General features: G+C 46.0%; 1 protein-coding gene across 1 annotated transcript in view; it reads right to left on the bottom strand.

Annotated features, from left to right (window-relative positions):
- The window catches only part of PAPPA (pappalysin 1), a 175,474-nt gene that overhangs the window by 35,904 nt on the left and 122,980 nt on the right, over positions 1 to 16,590 (bottom strand). The window contains exons 11-14 of the mRNA XM_058038277.1: positions 16,139 to 16,252; positions 15,601 to 15,736; positions 11,836 to 12,049; positions 2,306 to 2,477 (exon numbers count right to left, since the gene is read on the bottom strand). Of these exons, the coding sequence (XP_057894260.1) occupies positions 2,306 to 2,477; positions 11,836 to 12,049; positions 15,601 to 15,736; positions 16,139 to 16,252 (636 nt within the window). The remainder of the gene's footprint in view (positions 1 to 2,305; positions 2,478 to 11,835; positions 12,050 to 15,600; positions 15,737 to 16,138; positions 16,253 to 16,590) is intronic.

Below are 16,590 nucleotides of genomic sequence, written 5' to 3'. Positions count from 1 at the left end.
CTTTAGATGTAAAAGATTGATTTGAAATATGACTTGTGCCCCTACATCACCAAGGTGCTTTTGAAAATGCCACTTTTTGTTGCTCTCTTTGCCATTTTTTTTTTCTGTCTTTCAATGAAAAAGGAAGACAAATATGGTTCAGATGCCAAACAAAGGTGTTTCCACTGGTCTGTGGATCACCTTCACCAGCATGTAGTGGTCATGAGCCACTGATGGTCAGTTTGCTCTTTGAGACATTGCACCTCACCCTCCTTCCTACCCATGAGTGTGAAACATCAACATGTGCAAAGCTGCTTCCTTCTTCCTCTTCCTCAGGCAGCTCCACACACTGACAGTCAAATGAGAAAAAAGGTATCTCTATACCCTCCAATTAGTCAAATAAGTGAAATAACCAATTAAATGACAAAAATGAAACAAGGAACAGCTTCGTGCAAGTCATGGCAGAAGGTCCCTCTGGCCATGGACAACCACCCATGTGCCTTTTGTCACCCCCAAATGCTTGTGACTGGAAGAGGAACTGAAGCTGGAAAGCAAGTAAGGAAGAAGCACAATGCCTTTTGATGTGAGAAATCCAGACCATGGATTCTGGACTTTCTCAGATAATTCATTTCTTGCCTACACGTTCCACAAGTTCTGTTTTGAAGCACCTGACGCCAAGAAATAAAACAAGATGATAGTGAAAGAAACTGTCTGTTCCTTTCCAGAGGATCTCTGAAGCACACTAACAAAACTTTAAAAGCACGTGTTTAATGTGCTTAGCTGGTCATGGGTATTTTTAAGATGCTCCACTCCTTCCCTGATTTGAACAGTGAATGCACAGCACTGAGCAAAACAAAGCCACTGGCCTCAGGGGGTTTTATTGGTGGAAAAGACAACGAAGTGCAAGAGCAGAGCAGGGTGAGAGGAAGCGTGTTGTAATAGGCAGTGAATCACATTAGTGAGGGGTGCTAAAATCCTCTGCTCCTGTCATATGAGTCTGATCGAGGCTCTGAAACCAAACTTCTCCCAGCAAAACCATGCCCAGCTGGCTGAGCCTACCCAAAAGGTAATGCCTGCATTTAAATAACACAGGGCTGGTGAAGCACACTCAGGCTGTTTTATTTGGTTTGTGATCCCTGTGTGCTTCATGTGCCCCATGTACAGATCCCTTCCAACAATTTCCTGGTTCAGCCACTCAAGCTTGTTTTGAGAACTGGTTTTCTGTTCTGTAAAAATGCTCAGCTGGAGCTGGGGTTCTGGTGCTGATGCCAATTAGGATGGAAGAGGCCCCAGCTCGCGGGGTCCTGTATTTGTTTTGTAATTGAGTTGAAAGGGTTGACTCATTCCCCTCCACTCTGTCTCCCCCCTCTGTGAGCTTATGAAGAACACAGTATTTCACAAGCACAGACAGGCTGCTGAGTGTGGCTGCCCCAGCCCCTGGCCCAGATGTGAGGCTGCCCCAGATGTGAGTGCTGCCCCCACAGCCAGGGAGAGAAGGTGCTGATGGGGGAAACCACCCCCATGTCTCACTCAGAGGATGTGGCAGTGGTAGAGATGAGGGCACAACGTGGGGTGTCAGCCTGCATCCCCCTGTCCCCAGCATCCTGCTCCCAGGGCCATGCTGCACGTGCACCTAATCCACCTGCCCCAGCACAAGGCATTGGATTTTTTTTTTGATGTTTAAACAAATTGCTAGCTTTCCTCAATACCGTCCTGACCGCATGAAAATGTGCTGCTTTTGTAGGACTGGATTATTAATGCATGGATTAGAGAGGATGGGGAGCATTGCCTGCCCTGCTGGGAGAGGTTTTTGGTGATTTGTCTGGAAGCAAAAAGGTTTGGGCTTTTCTGTGCCCTCCATGCTGCACATGTCAGGGCTGGGAACAGATGGACTGAAACACTGCAAAGGAGTTAATATGTTGTTAGCCTCAATCTGAGGACTCAATATTAGGAATTTTACCCAGAAATTCGTTGTGCAAAAACACGAGCATCCTACTCCCAAAACACCAACCCCTCTACGCTCTCTACTCAATGAAACCAAATGGTTTGGCTGAGTAGCGCCAGTGAGATCAAACAAGGACTGAACTCAAACATTTTGGTTTGAAAATTTCTAAATTCAGGGAATGTCTGAGCTTTGCTTATTGCCAGAAACTCTTCCTACAGAGTCAAAGAGCTCCTGTTCTGACGACAAGAATTTGGACAAGACCTTATCCCAGGGCTGGGCTGAGATTTTAGCGTCTACCCTGAGTTATCCCTCAATTTCTCCACAGCTGTTTGCTCACCCTGGTCTTGTGCATCACAAAAAAACCGCCGTGGCAGGACAAACCTGGCTCTTGACGAGATCATCGTCCCTGTGGATGTGCAGGATGTAGCCAGCCCTGCAGCTGACGTTGCACTGGGCGCCGCTGTCCCAGCCGCTGCCGCCGGTGCAGTTGAGCAGCGCGTTCTCGATCTCCAGCCGCTGGCAGTCGGTGGCTTCGCAGGAGTAGTGGACACAGCTGGGAGGGAGACAAGGAGTGGTGGTGGTGTTATTCGATAATTTCAATCCATTTCACAAGAGCAGTGGCTGATTGGCAGACTTTGGTCAGAGAGTCCTGAGCCCAGCTCAGGAAAGGGCTCCACAGCCTCTTGGTGCATGTCCTGAAGGACAGTGGGCACAGTGGTAACAAAGACAGCAAATTAAAGGGTTTGTAGCAAAAGGGAAGAGCCTACCAATTCTGTAGAAGCATCTTCTGTTCTGCAATATTCCACTGCACTATGACCTCCCTATTCTTGTATTAATGCCCATTTCTCCATCCATCCATCCATCCATCCATCCATCCATCCATCCATCCATCCATCCATCCATCCATCCATCCATCCATCCATCTCTCCTGTGAAAACACTCCCTCCAAGAGCAGTCCTCATTCCCCATCCAATTTTAAAGCTGCTCAATCCATGAGTGTTGATATTGGCAGTGATAAGTGGCCACATGTGAGGGGGGGTTTCTGTGATAGACACTCTTATCTTGGAGAAGCTTGATTGAAATCATCACATTCATTTTATTCCACTTCACGAGGAACACCAAACATCAACTGTGTAGCTGTGTTGATAAGCTCTTATCAAGCTCAGCAGCATGCTGTCATTTCAGATCTCTCCAGTTGCTCTCCTGCCATCCATAAAATCTTTCCCCCATGAAAACTGCTTGTTCTCCCTCTGGAAAATTATTGTAACATTTAGCACAACTTGCAAAAAGAGATTTTTGTTTAATTTTTATACACACAGAGATGTCTGATTGACACAAAATCTTTCCCCATCTCTGGTGACCTGACTCAAACATTATAGCACATCTTAAAATATGAGTATCGGGTAGCCCCTCAACAAAACAGCAATGAAAATGTTGAAGATCATAAAGCATGAGGAGAGATTAGCCTAGAGAGAGGGAAGAAATATTTTTACAATGAGGCTGGTAAAACACTGACACAGGTTGCCCAGAGATGCTCCATCCCTGGAAAAATTCATGGCCAGGTTGGACAGGACTCTGAGCAATCAGATCTAAAGATGTCTCTGTTTACTGCAGATGACCTTTAAAGTTCCCTTCAACACAAACCATTCCATGATTCTATGTGCAAAGTGCTTCTGGAATAGAGATGAAATTTCTGGGATAAGGACCCCTACAAGGTGGTATTTCGCTGATAAAATTAATAATTAATTTAAGTTTAACACAGTTAAATTAGTTCTGGGGAGGGAAAACATTAACTTATTTCACCATCTGATTGTTTAGGGAAGAAACTAAAAGAGAAAATTATAGAAAGAAGGGAAAGCAATGTATCAATATACATATTTTGAAATAGATGACAAGCAGTTATTTCTGTCCACTAGAAAAAAAGGGTTAACAGCCACTAAAGCCCTGTTCAGCTTAGTAAGCCCTGACTTAACATGTACATGGTGTTTTGCTGTGTTCAAAGCACTGTGCAGACATTATCTAATTAATTTTTGTGACACCCCTGCGAGACACCTGGGCTGGTATTGTTATCCCCATGTTACTGATAGAGAAGCACATCTGCACATGTCTCTACTGAGCTCTAGATCAGATTAAATGACAGTATTTATGTACCTGCACAACTCATTGCTCTGTCCCTGACTAGTGCTATATGGGAAGTGCCCACTGCTTGTAATTTAAGGTTGCTTGTTCAGTGTTGGTCCTTCCCTGGAGTGTGATGAGCTATAAGCAATTTCCACATTCAGAAATATTTTATTTCCTCATGGTGCACAAAGCATTGCTGCTGACAGAGCTGAGGAAGGAGAATTCCACCCCTGTGTTGGCCAATTCCATACCCTTGCATGCAACAAACCCCTGGCTATCAGCACAGCTATGATGTTCATCACCTCTGCAGGATGAATGATCCTGTGCCAGAGCTGGCCTGTCCAGGGTGATTCTGCTTTCAGGAGGATCCCCACCCACTAACCAAGGACTTCACACGGTTTCCAGTCACTGCATCTCACAGCCTGAGGTACAGATTTAAACTACTGTGGATTTCACTCTGAAAGGATTGACATGGCTGTGGATGGAGCGGCAGCAGGACAAGTGAGCAGCCCGTCCCTGTGCCCAGGTGGCCATCACCTGAGAAACAAGGTGAGGAGAACAGGTGCTATTGCCTGGCAAATGCCCAACACAGATCATCCAGAGGTGTGAACCACAGGCTTTACACACTCCTTACACACCGTGAGCCTCACACCCTGCAGGTCCCCAAGCAGAGCAGGACCCTACCAACCTCTCCCTAACCCTACCAACCTCAGGGTCCTGCTGTTTGAGTAAATCCTCAGCTGACATCAGTGATAACATCTGATACTGGATGTTGGGCGAGAGTGTAAATGATGCTTTGTGGAACCCTCCCTGCTACACATCCCAGTTAGTCTGGCCCACGAGAGCCAACTCTCACTTTGCTCCCCTCCATTTCTCAGATGGCGAGGCAGCGGCACGAGTGTGTCCTGTGCCAGGGCTGCAGTGCTGAGGAAGCTGACTCACTGGGGGGAAAAAAAGAAGAGCACTAATGCCAAGCCACTCTCAGAAGCACATACTGCAAACCTCGACTGCCCGTTGCAAAACTGCCCCAGAATCTGAAAGCCTTCTTCAAAGTTGAAAAAATAAACAACAACAAAAAAAAAAGCAGACATTTAATCTAATACTTATGTGAATTAGTGGAGCACTGAATTCAGACTTGAATGGCTTCAGAGGGAAGGATGGGCCCAAGAAAACCCTTGTAATTTGCACAGAGGGAATTCTGAAGCAACGTCACCGCAGCCAGTGGCATTGCTTTTCATTTCCATCAATGTAAAGGAGAAAAATAATCTGGTTTCTGGAGTTCAGATCAGGACACCAGATGAGCAAGCCTGGGCTTAGAAGTCCTACAGAACTGAAACGCCACAGACAAAGGCATTAAGAAACACTTATTGTGATGTTCTTCTTTCTGTTTACAAGTCCCCTTGTGGTCTTCTGAAATGGCCAGGGAACATTTTTAGCCACCCCCTCCAGGCTCCAGATTATGCCTTGGTTAGCAGATCATCTGGGCAGCTCTCTCTGTCTGTAACTCTATATGAATGACTTCAGTGACAAACAATACAACCATTCACTTTTTGTAAAAAAACAACCACTGCCACCAAATGTTTCTAATTTAAATATTTCTGGTTCTCTAGCTACTGGTTCCAATTTGGTATCAGCTACTGTCAGCCGTAAATCCCAATGAATTTTGAAGTCATGATCCTGAATTGAGCTCTGCAAATGCAGAATTAGGAAGGAGAAATTAATATCTCCAAGTAGGAAGTTGAGACAAAGAACCCATCACATACATTTGTGGATTACAGAAGCTCTTGCATGGGCACTGCCATTTAGCAGTGGTCAATCATCACATGTTCCAGAAAATGTGCATTCCTCAGGAAAGAAACAATATAATGGCATCTGAGAATGAAATTGCTTCAGCTTTAACTCAGGTTGACTCCTGGTATAGGACAGTTTATCCCATTTTCTTCCAGTCAAAATCATGTGACTTCATCAAAACTGCCAATTTCAAATCATCTCTGGTCTATTCTAATTCCCAAAAATCCTGACCAAAGTACAGAGCAGTCTGGAGCAAAGCCGCACAAAGGACCCAAGGACCATGCTGAGGGTTTACTCGAACAAGTGTTGGTGCCTCGGACATTCCCTGACACGTGTTTATTTTACTAAGTCCCCTTCAGGATTCACTTGCTCCTCTTTTTGCCCTGGCAGTGCTCGATTTTCTGAAACAACATCTTCACACTGAGGTGAGCGCAAGGAGCAGAGGATTTCTTGCACACATTCCATTGCGTGTTCAAAACAGATCAAGGAAGGCTGTTTCAATGATGCAAAAAGCCCTGGACTGAGTTAGCTTCCACATGAAGGCTGAAGTTCTGAGCCAGTTCTTACTTGATTCAAATCCATTCTGCCCATCCCAAATCTAAATGAGCTCAGTCATTAGGCTCTAAATCTGTGTTTCTCTGTGCCAATATTGGCCCCAGTTCAGCAAGGCACTTAAATATGTGCTTAACTTCAAAAGCACAGTTAAGTCCCACTGATAGATTTGACTACAGGGGGATGTAAGCAAATAGCTCAGGGCTTTGCTAAATTGGAGCTTTAGTGACACAATCCTCGAAACATTTGTATTTTAACATGTTTATAGAAAATTATAACAATTAAGTGGAGCTTCCTTCCTCACATAAAAACAATCCAGGACTTCCTCTTTTGTAAAGCTTGCAGCAGCCAAACTTTCTTTTCCTAACCCCGAGGTCAAGCACTTCTCCAAGAACTCATCTTAACATGGTGTCTTAATTATTTATTTCCTTCGTGATGGTTCTGACACGTATCTAAGCTCAGGTGAGCCTAAAAGCTCATGGTGGGCACATTTTAGGAGAAGGGCTACAAGATTATCTCTTGGACAGAGCAAATAACTCCCCTTTCCACATTCTGGACCAGCCTGGGCTGCAGATCTGAAGTGCAATTTGGATTTGTCCTATGCCACCATCCACACAACTCACACACATGTAGTCTTCTGAGGGTTTTTCTAACATATATATCCTTAAAGTGGGTTTGTGTTCTCCACTCTAGAGGTTACTCTAAAGGCAAGACCAGGTTCTTTCTCTCTACATATATGAAGAAGCTGCTGGCCATATTTCTTGCTGCAGAAATTAAAAAACAAAACAAAACAAAACAAAACAAAAAAAAAAAAAAAAAAAAAAACCAAAACCAAAAACCCAAAAAACCCCCAAAAAACCAAAAAAACCTCAAACCAACAAAATTGAAAAGGTGGCAATGACTTTGTCTTCTTCAGTCTTCAGTTAAAGCACATTGTCTCCTTGTATGAACACAAAATCTTGAATATCTGCCCAAATCCATGGGGCTGGATGGGGACTGGTGAACCTGTGCTGACTAGAAAAAGGATCAAGCCCTTTCTTAAAAAGGTGCCTTTAAACCCGATCCATGAGAGTGACAACACGAATGGTGTCACCCATGGTCCCTTCAGTGATGTCTCCCCAGTACTGCTGGGTTTGACTCTGACAGCAATCCCAGCAAACCCCTGTTTCAAACTGAAAGGGTCAAAATGAAACTAAACCCAGAAGTTTACAGAAAATCCTTGCTGAAAGGTTCGAAATGAAGCTAAACCCAGAGGTTTACAGAAAACCCTTGTTCCAATCCAAGGTAAGCCCAAGAGAAAGGAGAGGCACGAGCCAGCACGTCCCCCTCACTGTCCCCATCACTGGCAGGGCAAATTCTCCTTGGTCTGGGCTCTGCCTCCAGCCTGGCTGCACCCCGTGGTGTGAGCTGCCCCTGCCAGGGGGGTCCATATTGAACTGATAAAGCTCTCAAAGCCCCATCGCCCTGCCAGCTTGGAAGTGGGACCGTGTCCCTGGGCGTCAGCAGCCCCACAGGTCTCCCTGCCAGAGTCTGTCCAGGCAAACAAAGAAAACGCATTGCCTTCCACTTTAATAAAAGCCAAATGATGCCGCTTGCCAATTACCAAAACGGGGCGAAGGTTAAAAACCCATTGAATTATAACACATGTCACGGACCAAAGCTTCTATGATTAACAGTTCTGTGAGAAATTCATTAATTTCACCCGAAGCAAGCTGACAGAGATTGTGCTTAATGACAGAATGCAGGGCAGGGGAAAGGTGGCCGAACCGGGAAAGAGAAAGCTGCATTAATTCACAACAAAAAGAGACGAGGAAACCCTTTTTTCCTCCTTATGAAAAGGGGGAAAAAAGAAAATAAAAATAACCAGAGTTGTAAAGAGCGGTTGCATTTGTTCTGCTGCTGAAGATTTATCTTCATCATTTCTTGTTGGGGAAGCTGACAGCAGGCGAGAACAAGACAAAGAGAAGAGCTGGCGTGGGCTATGAATTCCTGGGGCTTGTTTGGGGCAGCAAAGGGTGCAGCTCCAAGGGAACCTCTCCACAGAGGCCAGAGCAGGTGATGGTGTGGTGGCCAGGGGTGGGTCTTGGTCTACAGCATCAAAAACCCAGATATGCACACTTACAGAGGAAGGAAAACCCAAAATCTCCCCTGCAGAAGCAATTTTGAAGCCATAGCAGCGAGGCTGTGCCAAGGTTTAACCAGAGAAAGCAAAGGAAAATGTTTTTGCTACACTCATTAGAAAGCATGGGGTGGTGGCAATGTGAGGCAAGAGGACTGGAGAGCTGTGGGCAGTCAGGGGGGACCTGTCTGAAGAAAGAACACAGAGGTGATGGTGGATTAGAAAGATGGAAACTCCTGAAAGGCACAGTTCTGACAGAGTTCCCCCAATTCTGGATTGGGTAAATTGGGCTTTCCTGCCTGCAGTTTGCAGAAGGGGTGGTGGAAGGGACAGGTCTGGTGACCATGGCAGGGAAGTGCCACCAAAGAAAAACAGCACTTCCCACAAACTGCTTTGCCAGGGATGGGTGACCCACAGCTGATGTTTCCTACCCAGTGACAAAGACAAAAATCTGATTTTTGAGGAACCACTGCCAAAGGCAGCCACAGCACGTCAGGCCTTCTGCTAGAGAGACTGCAGGGTGGGAAATTACACCTCTGCTTCTGCACACCCAATTTCACCGTCCACTGCACGAGGCTACATAGGAAATAGTAAAAGTATAATAATTCCAGCTATAAAGCACAAGAGAAGAACTAACCAGGCCATTATATCTGCTCTAAGGATGTAATGTGGAAATAAAGAGTGTCATTTTTACAGCACGTCTCCAGCAGTGAGGTAAACTTCTGCTGAAAACAAAAAAAGAGACTGCAGTCACTGACAGCAGGAAAAAAAACAACTGGATGAATAAAACCAGAAAGGACAGAGCAGGAATTTTCAAACTATAAATGTCTTCAGGAGTATGGAATGGATTTTCAAAACAACTAATGATGACTGAGGACAAGTACCTATAAAGTTCAATTGGACTTTAGATTTAAGCCCATTTTTCTCTAAAATATTAACTATAATACATATTTTAAGAAAGAAGACTAAGTGAATATTTTACTTTCAGTCATTAAGTTGTTGCTAACCCATGGGAAGGATCCATTCACCCTCAAAATAAAAACCGTGTTAACTTTTAAGGGACAATATATTTCTTTTCCCTCATAATTTTAAAATCTGCACCTTTGCCTAGAAATATCTGTATCTGGCTATAAATCCTCTCCAAGCAAAATAATTCTCCTTGAAAGAGAGAAATAATACCTCTTATGGAGAAAAGTCAAAAAGCAGGCAAAAATATCCATGTTGACCAAAGGAAAATGAAAGGGCTAAAATTGATGATCACTCATAGAAAGGCAAGTTCCTTTGAAAAAATCAATAAATACCTTAAAAATCATGTCAGGCAAATACAACCAGTGGGGAAAGGGAGAAGGGAAAGATGGGCAGTGTGGAACTGGCACCTCAAGGGAATCTGATGGGCAGACTGTGAGAAAGGGAGGCAGAAAACCCATGTCCAGCCTCTGAGCTGGTTAAGAAATCATTTTTAAAATCTAAATTTCTCTGTTCTTCCTGGATTAGGTAAAATAACCAAATAAAAAGACAGCAATGACAGTTAAGGTGCCACTTATTGCCTGGCTGCACAGCTTAATGCACAACTTTTTCTACACCTTGGGTACCTGACCTGCTTGGAGCTTTTTGCCCAGAAGGAAACAGATCTGGCCACCCCAAATGGTGCCAGCACAAGGCAAACTGGGGACTGACTCTCCACTGGAACACTGTCATCAGTGGAAATAATCCCACTGATTTCAATTGCCTTTGGACCAGGGCTTTGCTACGGAGAGTTTCTAGTTTCTTGTCAGACATGAGAAATTTTATGATCAATCCAGGGCTGGAAGCTGCAAGACCTAAAACATTACTGTGAAGGAGTGAGGCTCAGATGGGGGTTTGGGACAGCAGGGGGCTGAGAGGGTTCAGTGCATCCCCAAAACAAAATAACGCCAAAAAATCAAGAAGAAACATAAAAGGCAAAAGCAGGTGATTCTTCCTCAAGGGATTTCTGAAGGTTGGGCTGCTGGGCTGCAGAGGCTCACTGAAGCTTTGCCTAAGGGGGATGCATTTTTTATTAAGGAAATAACTTTCTAAACACAGACCACTTCTAGTTCAATAAGTGAACAAATGGTTCAATTCCTACTGAAAACTTGAGAGGGCAGTGGAATGTGGCCCCGTGTCTCATTCCCCCTGAGCTCCCTGTTGCTTCTCACCATCTCCTTCCAGTGGGGCTTTCTTGCCCTTTTTCTGTCCTGCTTCAGTGCTGGGATTTGGCCACATTTCCACCACCAGACTCCTCATCTGAAACTTGATCCTGCTGTCTTTGGGCCTCTGAATTTATACAACCTATTGCACACAACGATCAGACGCTTTGAATCTAGGTCAGAACACACTGACTGGATTGATTTAGCTATAGATATACTCCTTTTTTTTTTTAATTTTATTTTCCCTTCCCTCTCCCCCTTCTTACTCTCCCGCCTTTCCTGGAATAAAAGCAGGTCCTAAAAACAAGCCAGAGCATTATCAAAAAACCTGACAGCTTGCTTAGGAGGCTGAGCAGAGGTTTGCTGGGATATGCAACTTGTTTTACTATTGCTGCCTCTATGGTATGACAACTGCTCACAACTTTGAATTCACAAAGGAAGAGAAAAAAAATATTCTTTCAGGGGTTTTGCTAAATTCTCTCCTTTTCAGTGCCTCGCTGAAAGGATCCATGAAGCTGCTGCACCAGAGGCCATGAAAGGTCACAATCTCTGTGGGATGCTGTAAAGCAGAGACTGAGAGGGGTTGGTGGTGATCTATTGATGTGTCTGTAATAACAACAAGAATAAAACGGTAGCCATAAACCTTTCATCCTGGGGGGTCCCACAGAGCTTTTCAGAATGGGGGCCGGATCCAGAGAGGTGCTGAGGGCCTCACCCAGCCATGAAAGCACAGCAGATGCTGATGGCCAGGGCTGAGCACCTGGCAGGACCCGGCCCCTCCAGGGCACAGGCACCACTCTGCGTCCCTTCCCTGGGAGGTCCCTGGCACTGGGGCAGCACAAGGGGGTCAGATTGAGCTGCTGTGTGAGTGGCCAACACAGCACCAGGCTGGGGAATGTGTGCACAGCGAACCGGCCCCAATTCCAGGCTTGGCATAAAGGAGGGAGGAGAAAGGAAGAGGAAATAATTCACTAACAGCATCCCGTGCGGGTTAAATGTCCCATCCATCCTGATCAATGAGAACACTGCCGGTTTTTTACCCGTGACACAAAGGGGTCAGCAGGGTTCAGCTGCTGTGCCCCTCCTGCCTCCTCCCCAGCCCTGGCCCACGCTGGGGGTGGTGGGTGTGAGGCAGGGGGAAGCAGGGCTGACACGCTCACCTCTGCTCCGCGGGGCTGTAGGTCTGTCCTTGCTGGCAGCTGCTGATGGTGATGGGGTCGAAGTTGTGGAAGGAACGCAGGGCCACCCCGGAGATGGCCACAAACTGGGAGCTGAAGCTAATGAGGACAGCCTGGGTGTGATAAAAAGGGTGACTGAGGTCATGGATGACGGGGATAATCAGGGGATTGTTCCTGCAGCTCAGGACGTGGACACCTGCCAGAGGAGAGACAAGATCAGAGGAAGGGTCAGGCTTAACACAATTGCTTCCCCAAGCCGTGGGCACTTCAGAGGCATTTCACCCAGAGGAATGGCCCCATAGAGCTGAAAAGTTATGGTAAGCTGCCTGGAGGGGCTTCCCAAATGGCTGCAGAGAGCTTAGCAGAGAAGCAGATCCCTCCAGACAGCTGAAGAAAGGCTGCCATTCTCTGAGCGAGCGCGGAGCCGCTCCTTTAGACCACAGCTACGTTCCCATTGTGCTCTGGTAAATCAGGAGCAACCAGCACGGGGGAAGCAGAGTCACACCATTGTAAAACGGGTCCTGGAGGACACTTTGGAGCCTTTATGTGCAGGATCAAACGGTGCCGGCAGGCTGGGGGGCTTTGTGCACCAGCAGCTTGTTTGGAGCTGTGCATGTCATTAGCACTCAGGGTAATAAAACTTTTATTTTTTTTTTTTTTGCATGAGTTTTCCTCTAAATTTGCCCAGATTTGACTTTTTTTCTTCAATAGTTTGGAGACTTAGGGTGTCTTGCTCTTTGCAAGAAAAGGCAGATTTGGTCATGGAGATAGAAGTGAGGGGGATGGAGCCACTGAGGATTTTACAGGTGATGTCACTCCAGGAGAAAAGAATCGTGTTTTGGGGAAAAAAAAGCATCTCAAGGTTGTGGTGTACAGAGACACCAGAGAAGTGGCAAGGAGACTCCCGAGTCCCTTTTGTCCAGTGGATAAGGCACTCAGTGACAGCTGGGAAGAAATCCCCACCTTCAGGTAGAAGCAACCTGAATTCAAATGGGCCAAACCCACCTCAGGGGGAGGGCAGAGGACAGACAGCTGTCTGCTGCCCTCAAAATTCATTAATTGAGATTCATGGCCTGCTGGCTGCCTGCAAGGCTCTGCCTCCACAGCTCCATGGCATCACTCCGAGGATCAGCTTGGCTCCAGATCCATTTGCTTCACTGGAGCTCCCCCAGCAATGGCTTTGGCCCAGGCCCCTTGGCTACCCTGATACACTTACAAATTTGAAAATAAAATAAATTCTATTTGCATGTTTAACTGGCTCAGGGATTTCTGTTATTATTTTTTCCCCCCCAGTTCGGATTTCTTGACTGAAAAGGGAAGGAATAAAAAGGCTTTCATTTTTCTCCTTAGAAAGTGATTTCCTGTGAATTAAGACATGCTTTTTAAACATCTATCTCCCACCCTCTACTTAAAAAAATAATAAAAATCTTCCTGTAATAATAAAAAAAAATAATATAAAAAAGCAAACCTCTTTTTGTTTTGGTCTTCACCTGACCCTGAAATAACCTCCCTGTCTACTTGCCTCCCAGAAGTCTTTTGATATCAGCTCCTTGTGGAATGGTGCACGTTTCTCACTTACAAACAGGTGCAGTTAATACTCAAAATCCCGGGTTCCCAAATTCCTTGGAAGTTTCTGCCTTCTCTGATGGAAAGCCAAGACCTTATGGTATGAGGCTGTTTATTCACTTCTATTCCATTCCTTGCACTCAGGTGGTGTCCACAACAGAGCAGACCCTCAGAGCTGTGCTGCACTGATGGTTATTTCTTACCAGGAAAACAGTGGCTGGACAATTGAAGGTTTCTTAATTCCCCTGAAACACCCATGAAGATGGTGCAGGTGCCCACGGGGGCAGTCAGAGCTGTCTCAGGTTCCCCCCTCTGTTTCTGTGGCTCTGCACCCATCTATTCTGAACCCTGGTGTCTCTGATGGCTCTGAACCAACAGCACTGAGCTGTTTGGCATCCCAACCTCTCCATCTCCTACCAGCACTTAGAAGAAGCATCACATTATTTTCTGTGAATCCGCTTGCTCTGATCAAGGCAGGAAACTGCATGTCTGGATAGGCTATTCCTTGCTCGTGGCAGTGTCTTCAGCACACTGGGGACTGATTGAGATTTAAATTATTGCTGCTTCCTTTTGGATGTACTTTCAGCTTGCCATGAGCTTCTGCTTAAGGCTCATTGAGTGTCTCAGTCAGTCCTGCCCCCAGTGCATGCCAACATTTGCATCTCAGCCGCAGCTTCCAGCTTGCCATGGTGATAATTCAAACACATGAAACACAATATCCAGGAAAAGGACCTCATGTCCTTGTCAGAAGTCAGACAGAGCAGCAATGGGGAGCTCTGCCTGAGGGAGAGCTGCTGGGTAGCCCACCTACACCTCTGCTCTGCTCCAGGCAGCCTCTTCTGAAAGGTCAAAGGGGCTTTTCCATGATGAAAGCAGCATTTCAGCTGGGAGGACATCCAGACATCAGGCTGAGCCATGCCAAACTCATGTTGCAACTTCATTGAAGATTTCAAAACCTAACCCTCAGTTTCCTCTTTGCTCCTCTTTCTTGTTCTCTTTCTCTTCCAGCCTGCCTATCTGTCCCTATAAAATGTCACATTAAGTGCTGCTGGCATGCTCGTGTCTCCATCATTTATTTCTCAGAGGGATAGAGCTATGTGCCACTGTTTTGCAAAAGGAGGGTGAGATCCTCCTTTTCCAAGGGCTCTGGCAAACTGGGAGCCATCCTGACTCAACCTCCACAACTTGCTGCAAATTTCAGTTTGTTCTTGGACAACAGACACCACACATATTTCCTTTGTTCTCCTCCACAGCCCACCAAATTCTGTATTATCCTGGATGCTCATCCAACACCTGCCACTCTGTGCCCCTTCTTCTCATCACTGGTGAGAAGTTCATTTGAGTTTCAGCTTGTTAAAATGAAATGCTATGGTAAAACAGAAAGCTGAGGGATGGGAGCTTTGGTTCCTTAAAAACTGCTCTCAAGGTGACCTGGCCAGCTTTCTCCTCATTAAAAAAAAAAAAAAAAAAAAAAAAAAAAAAAAAAAAAAAAAAAAAAAGGCAAAGAACATCTGGAAAGGGATTATGCAAGTCCTACCCTGACACAGAGTTGGGAGCTAGGGAGAGCTCCTGGGTTCTGGAGCTTAAATGCAGCCTGCATCAATTCACCAGGCACAATGTCCCCAGTTTAGGGCCCTGTGCCAAGGACAGAGACAAAACCTGTCTGTGCCAGCACCTCAGAGCTGACAGGTCCTGCCTCTGTCGGGCACATCTGCTGGAGGCCATGCCAGGAGCCTGGCAGGGCTGCACCTTCACTACCTGAAATACTTCACCTGGGGAATGTTGGCCATTCAATGGCTCTGGAGACCTCCCTGCAGGCAGGACTGGAATCACCCAGCACTCCCTGTGAAACAGAAGCCTTTGGTGCAGGGCCCTCACTCCCTGTAGCACCATCAGTGTCTCTCCAGGGCAGTGCTGGTGTGAAGCATTGAGATAGTGCTGGTTTTAGTGACTGAAGAGGAGCTAATCACCTCTGCACAGATAGTGAACAGCTATGGAGCAATGTCTGTATAAAATAACACATCATTTTCAACAAACTCTAGTGAGACTCAGTGCTTGGAACATTGAGCAAGAACCTTTTTTGTCTAATTCTGAAAAAAAAATTGAGCAGGAGTACTGCTGAATGGGAGCATCACCAGATGAAGCAAGCAGTAAAGAGGGAGTTTAATACAACAGTCTTACCAAGGTCGTGGCTTTGCTCCTTGGTGTCAAACAGCTGCACACCAATGGTCTCCTGCTTCTGGTCCAGGTAGTAGGTGCCATCTGTGACCAAGTGAACAAGGACTGCTGCAGCCACCATAGGCTGGGAAAAATAAGCCTGGGAAAACACAAACCCCACAAAGCCTGAGGTGGAGAACTGTGGTGGGCTTTTAAAAATCCCCAGGAGCCCGTCCAGGACTTTTAAAAGAAGAATTCCCATCCCAGGTCACACAGAAGTCTTCTCTTCCAATCTCTCCTACACAAGCTAGATAAACTCAAGTCAAACAGCCCTGAAGCTGACCCCTCTCAGAAATTCAATAGCCTTGTCACACACGAGGGGACTTCACTACTGACTGTCTAGGGAGTGCTCAAAAACATTGTTTTGCTCTTTTGCTCTAAACACACTTCAGAAAGGAGCAGCTTGGCCCTGGGAAAGCTGGCCCATGATATTTTGCCTGCTGGAGAATCTTTGCAGAGGCAGGCAAAGAGGAAACTTCTGAGTGGTGTATGCACTGCCTACCTTGAGCCAGAAAATGGTCTGTGTCATGTGGGAGTACTGGAAGTTGGCTGTGCAGGGATACCAGGCATACTGGGACACACCATCGTTCAAGTCGATCACCTTGGTACGGCACATCTGCAGCAGGAAAAAGAGAAACACCAAAACTGACCTAGAGGACAGCAAGGAAGGGCTCTCACTGCTTGGAGTGGGGAAACAAAGCCCAGGTGCACTCCTAGGATAAAGCAATGCACAATAACTGTGATTCTAAATGCCATGAGATCATTCAAAATTAAGTTTACAGGTCTTCCACCCCCTGTAAGAAAAACTGAAACGTGAACAGGAGCTAAAGACTCACATCAGCAGGGTGGCAGCCAACAATCTCCTCTGAATTTGGTACCAGGTCTTTGACAGCATTTAGAACAACTCTGCTCCCACCCAAATGGACCAGGACTCTTCCCACTGGAGTCCAGGTG

The sequence above is a fragment of the Melospiza georgiana genome, chromosome 20 (assembly GCF_028018845.1).
Source record: "Melospiza georgiana isolate bMelGeo1 chromosome 20, bMelGeo1.pri, whole genome shotgun sequence".
Lineage (NCBI taxonomy): Eukaryota > Metazoa > Chordata > Aves > Passeriformes > Passerellidae > Melospiza > Melospiza georgiana.
Note: the sequence above shows the minus strand (reverse complement) of the source record. Positions and strands in the feature narration are given on the sequence as shown.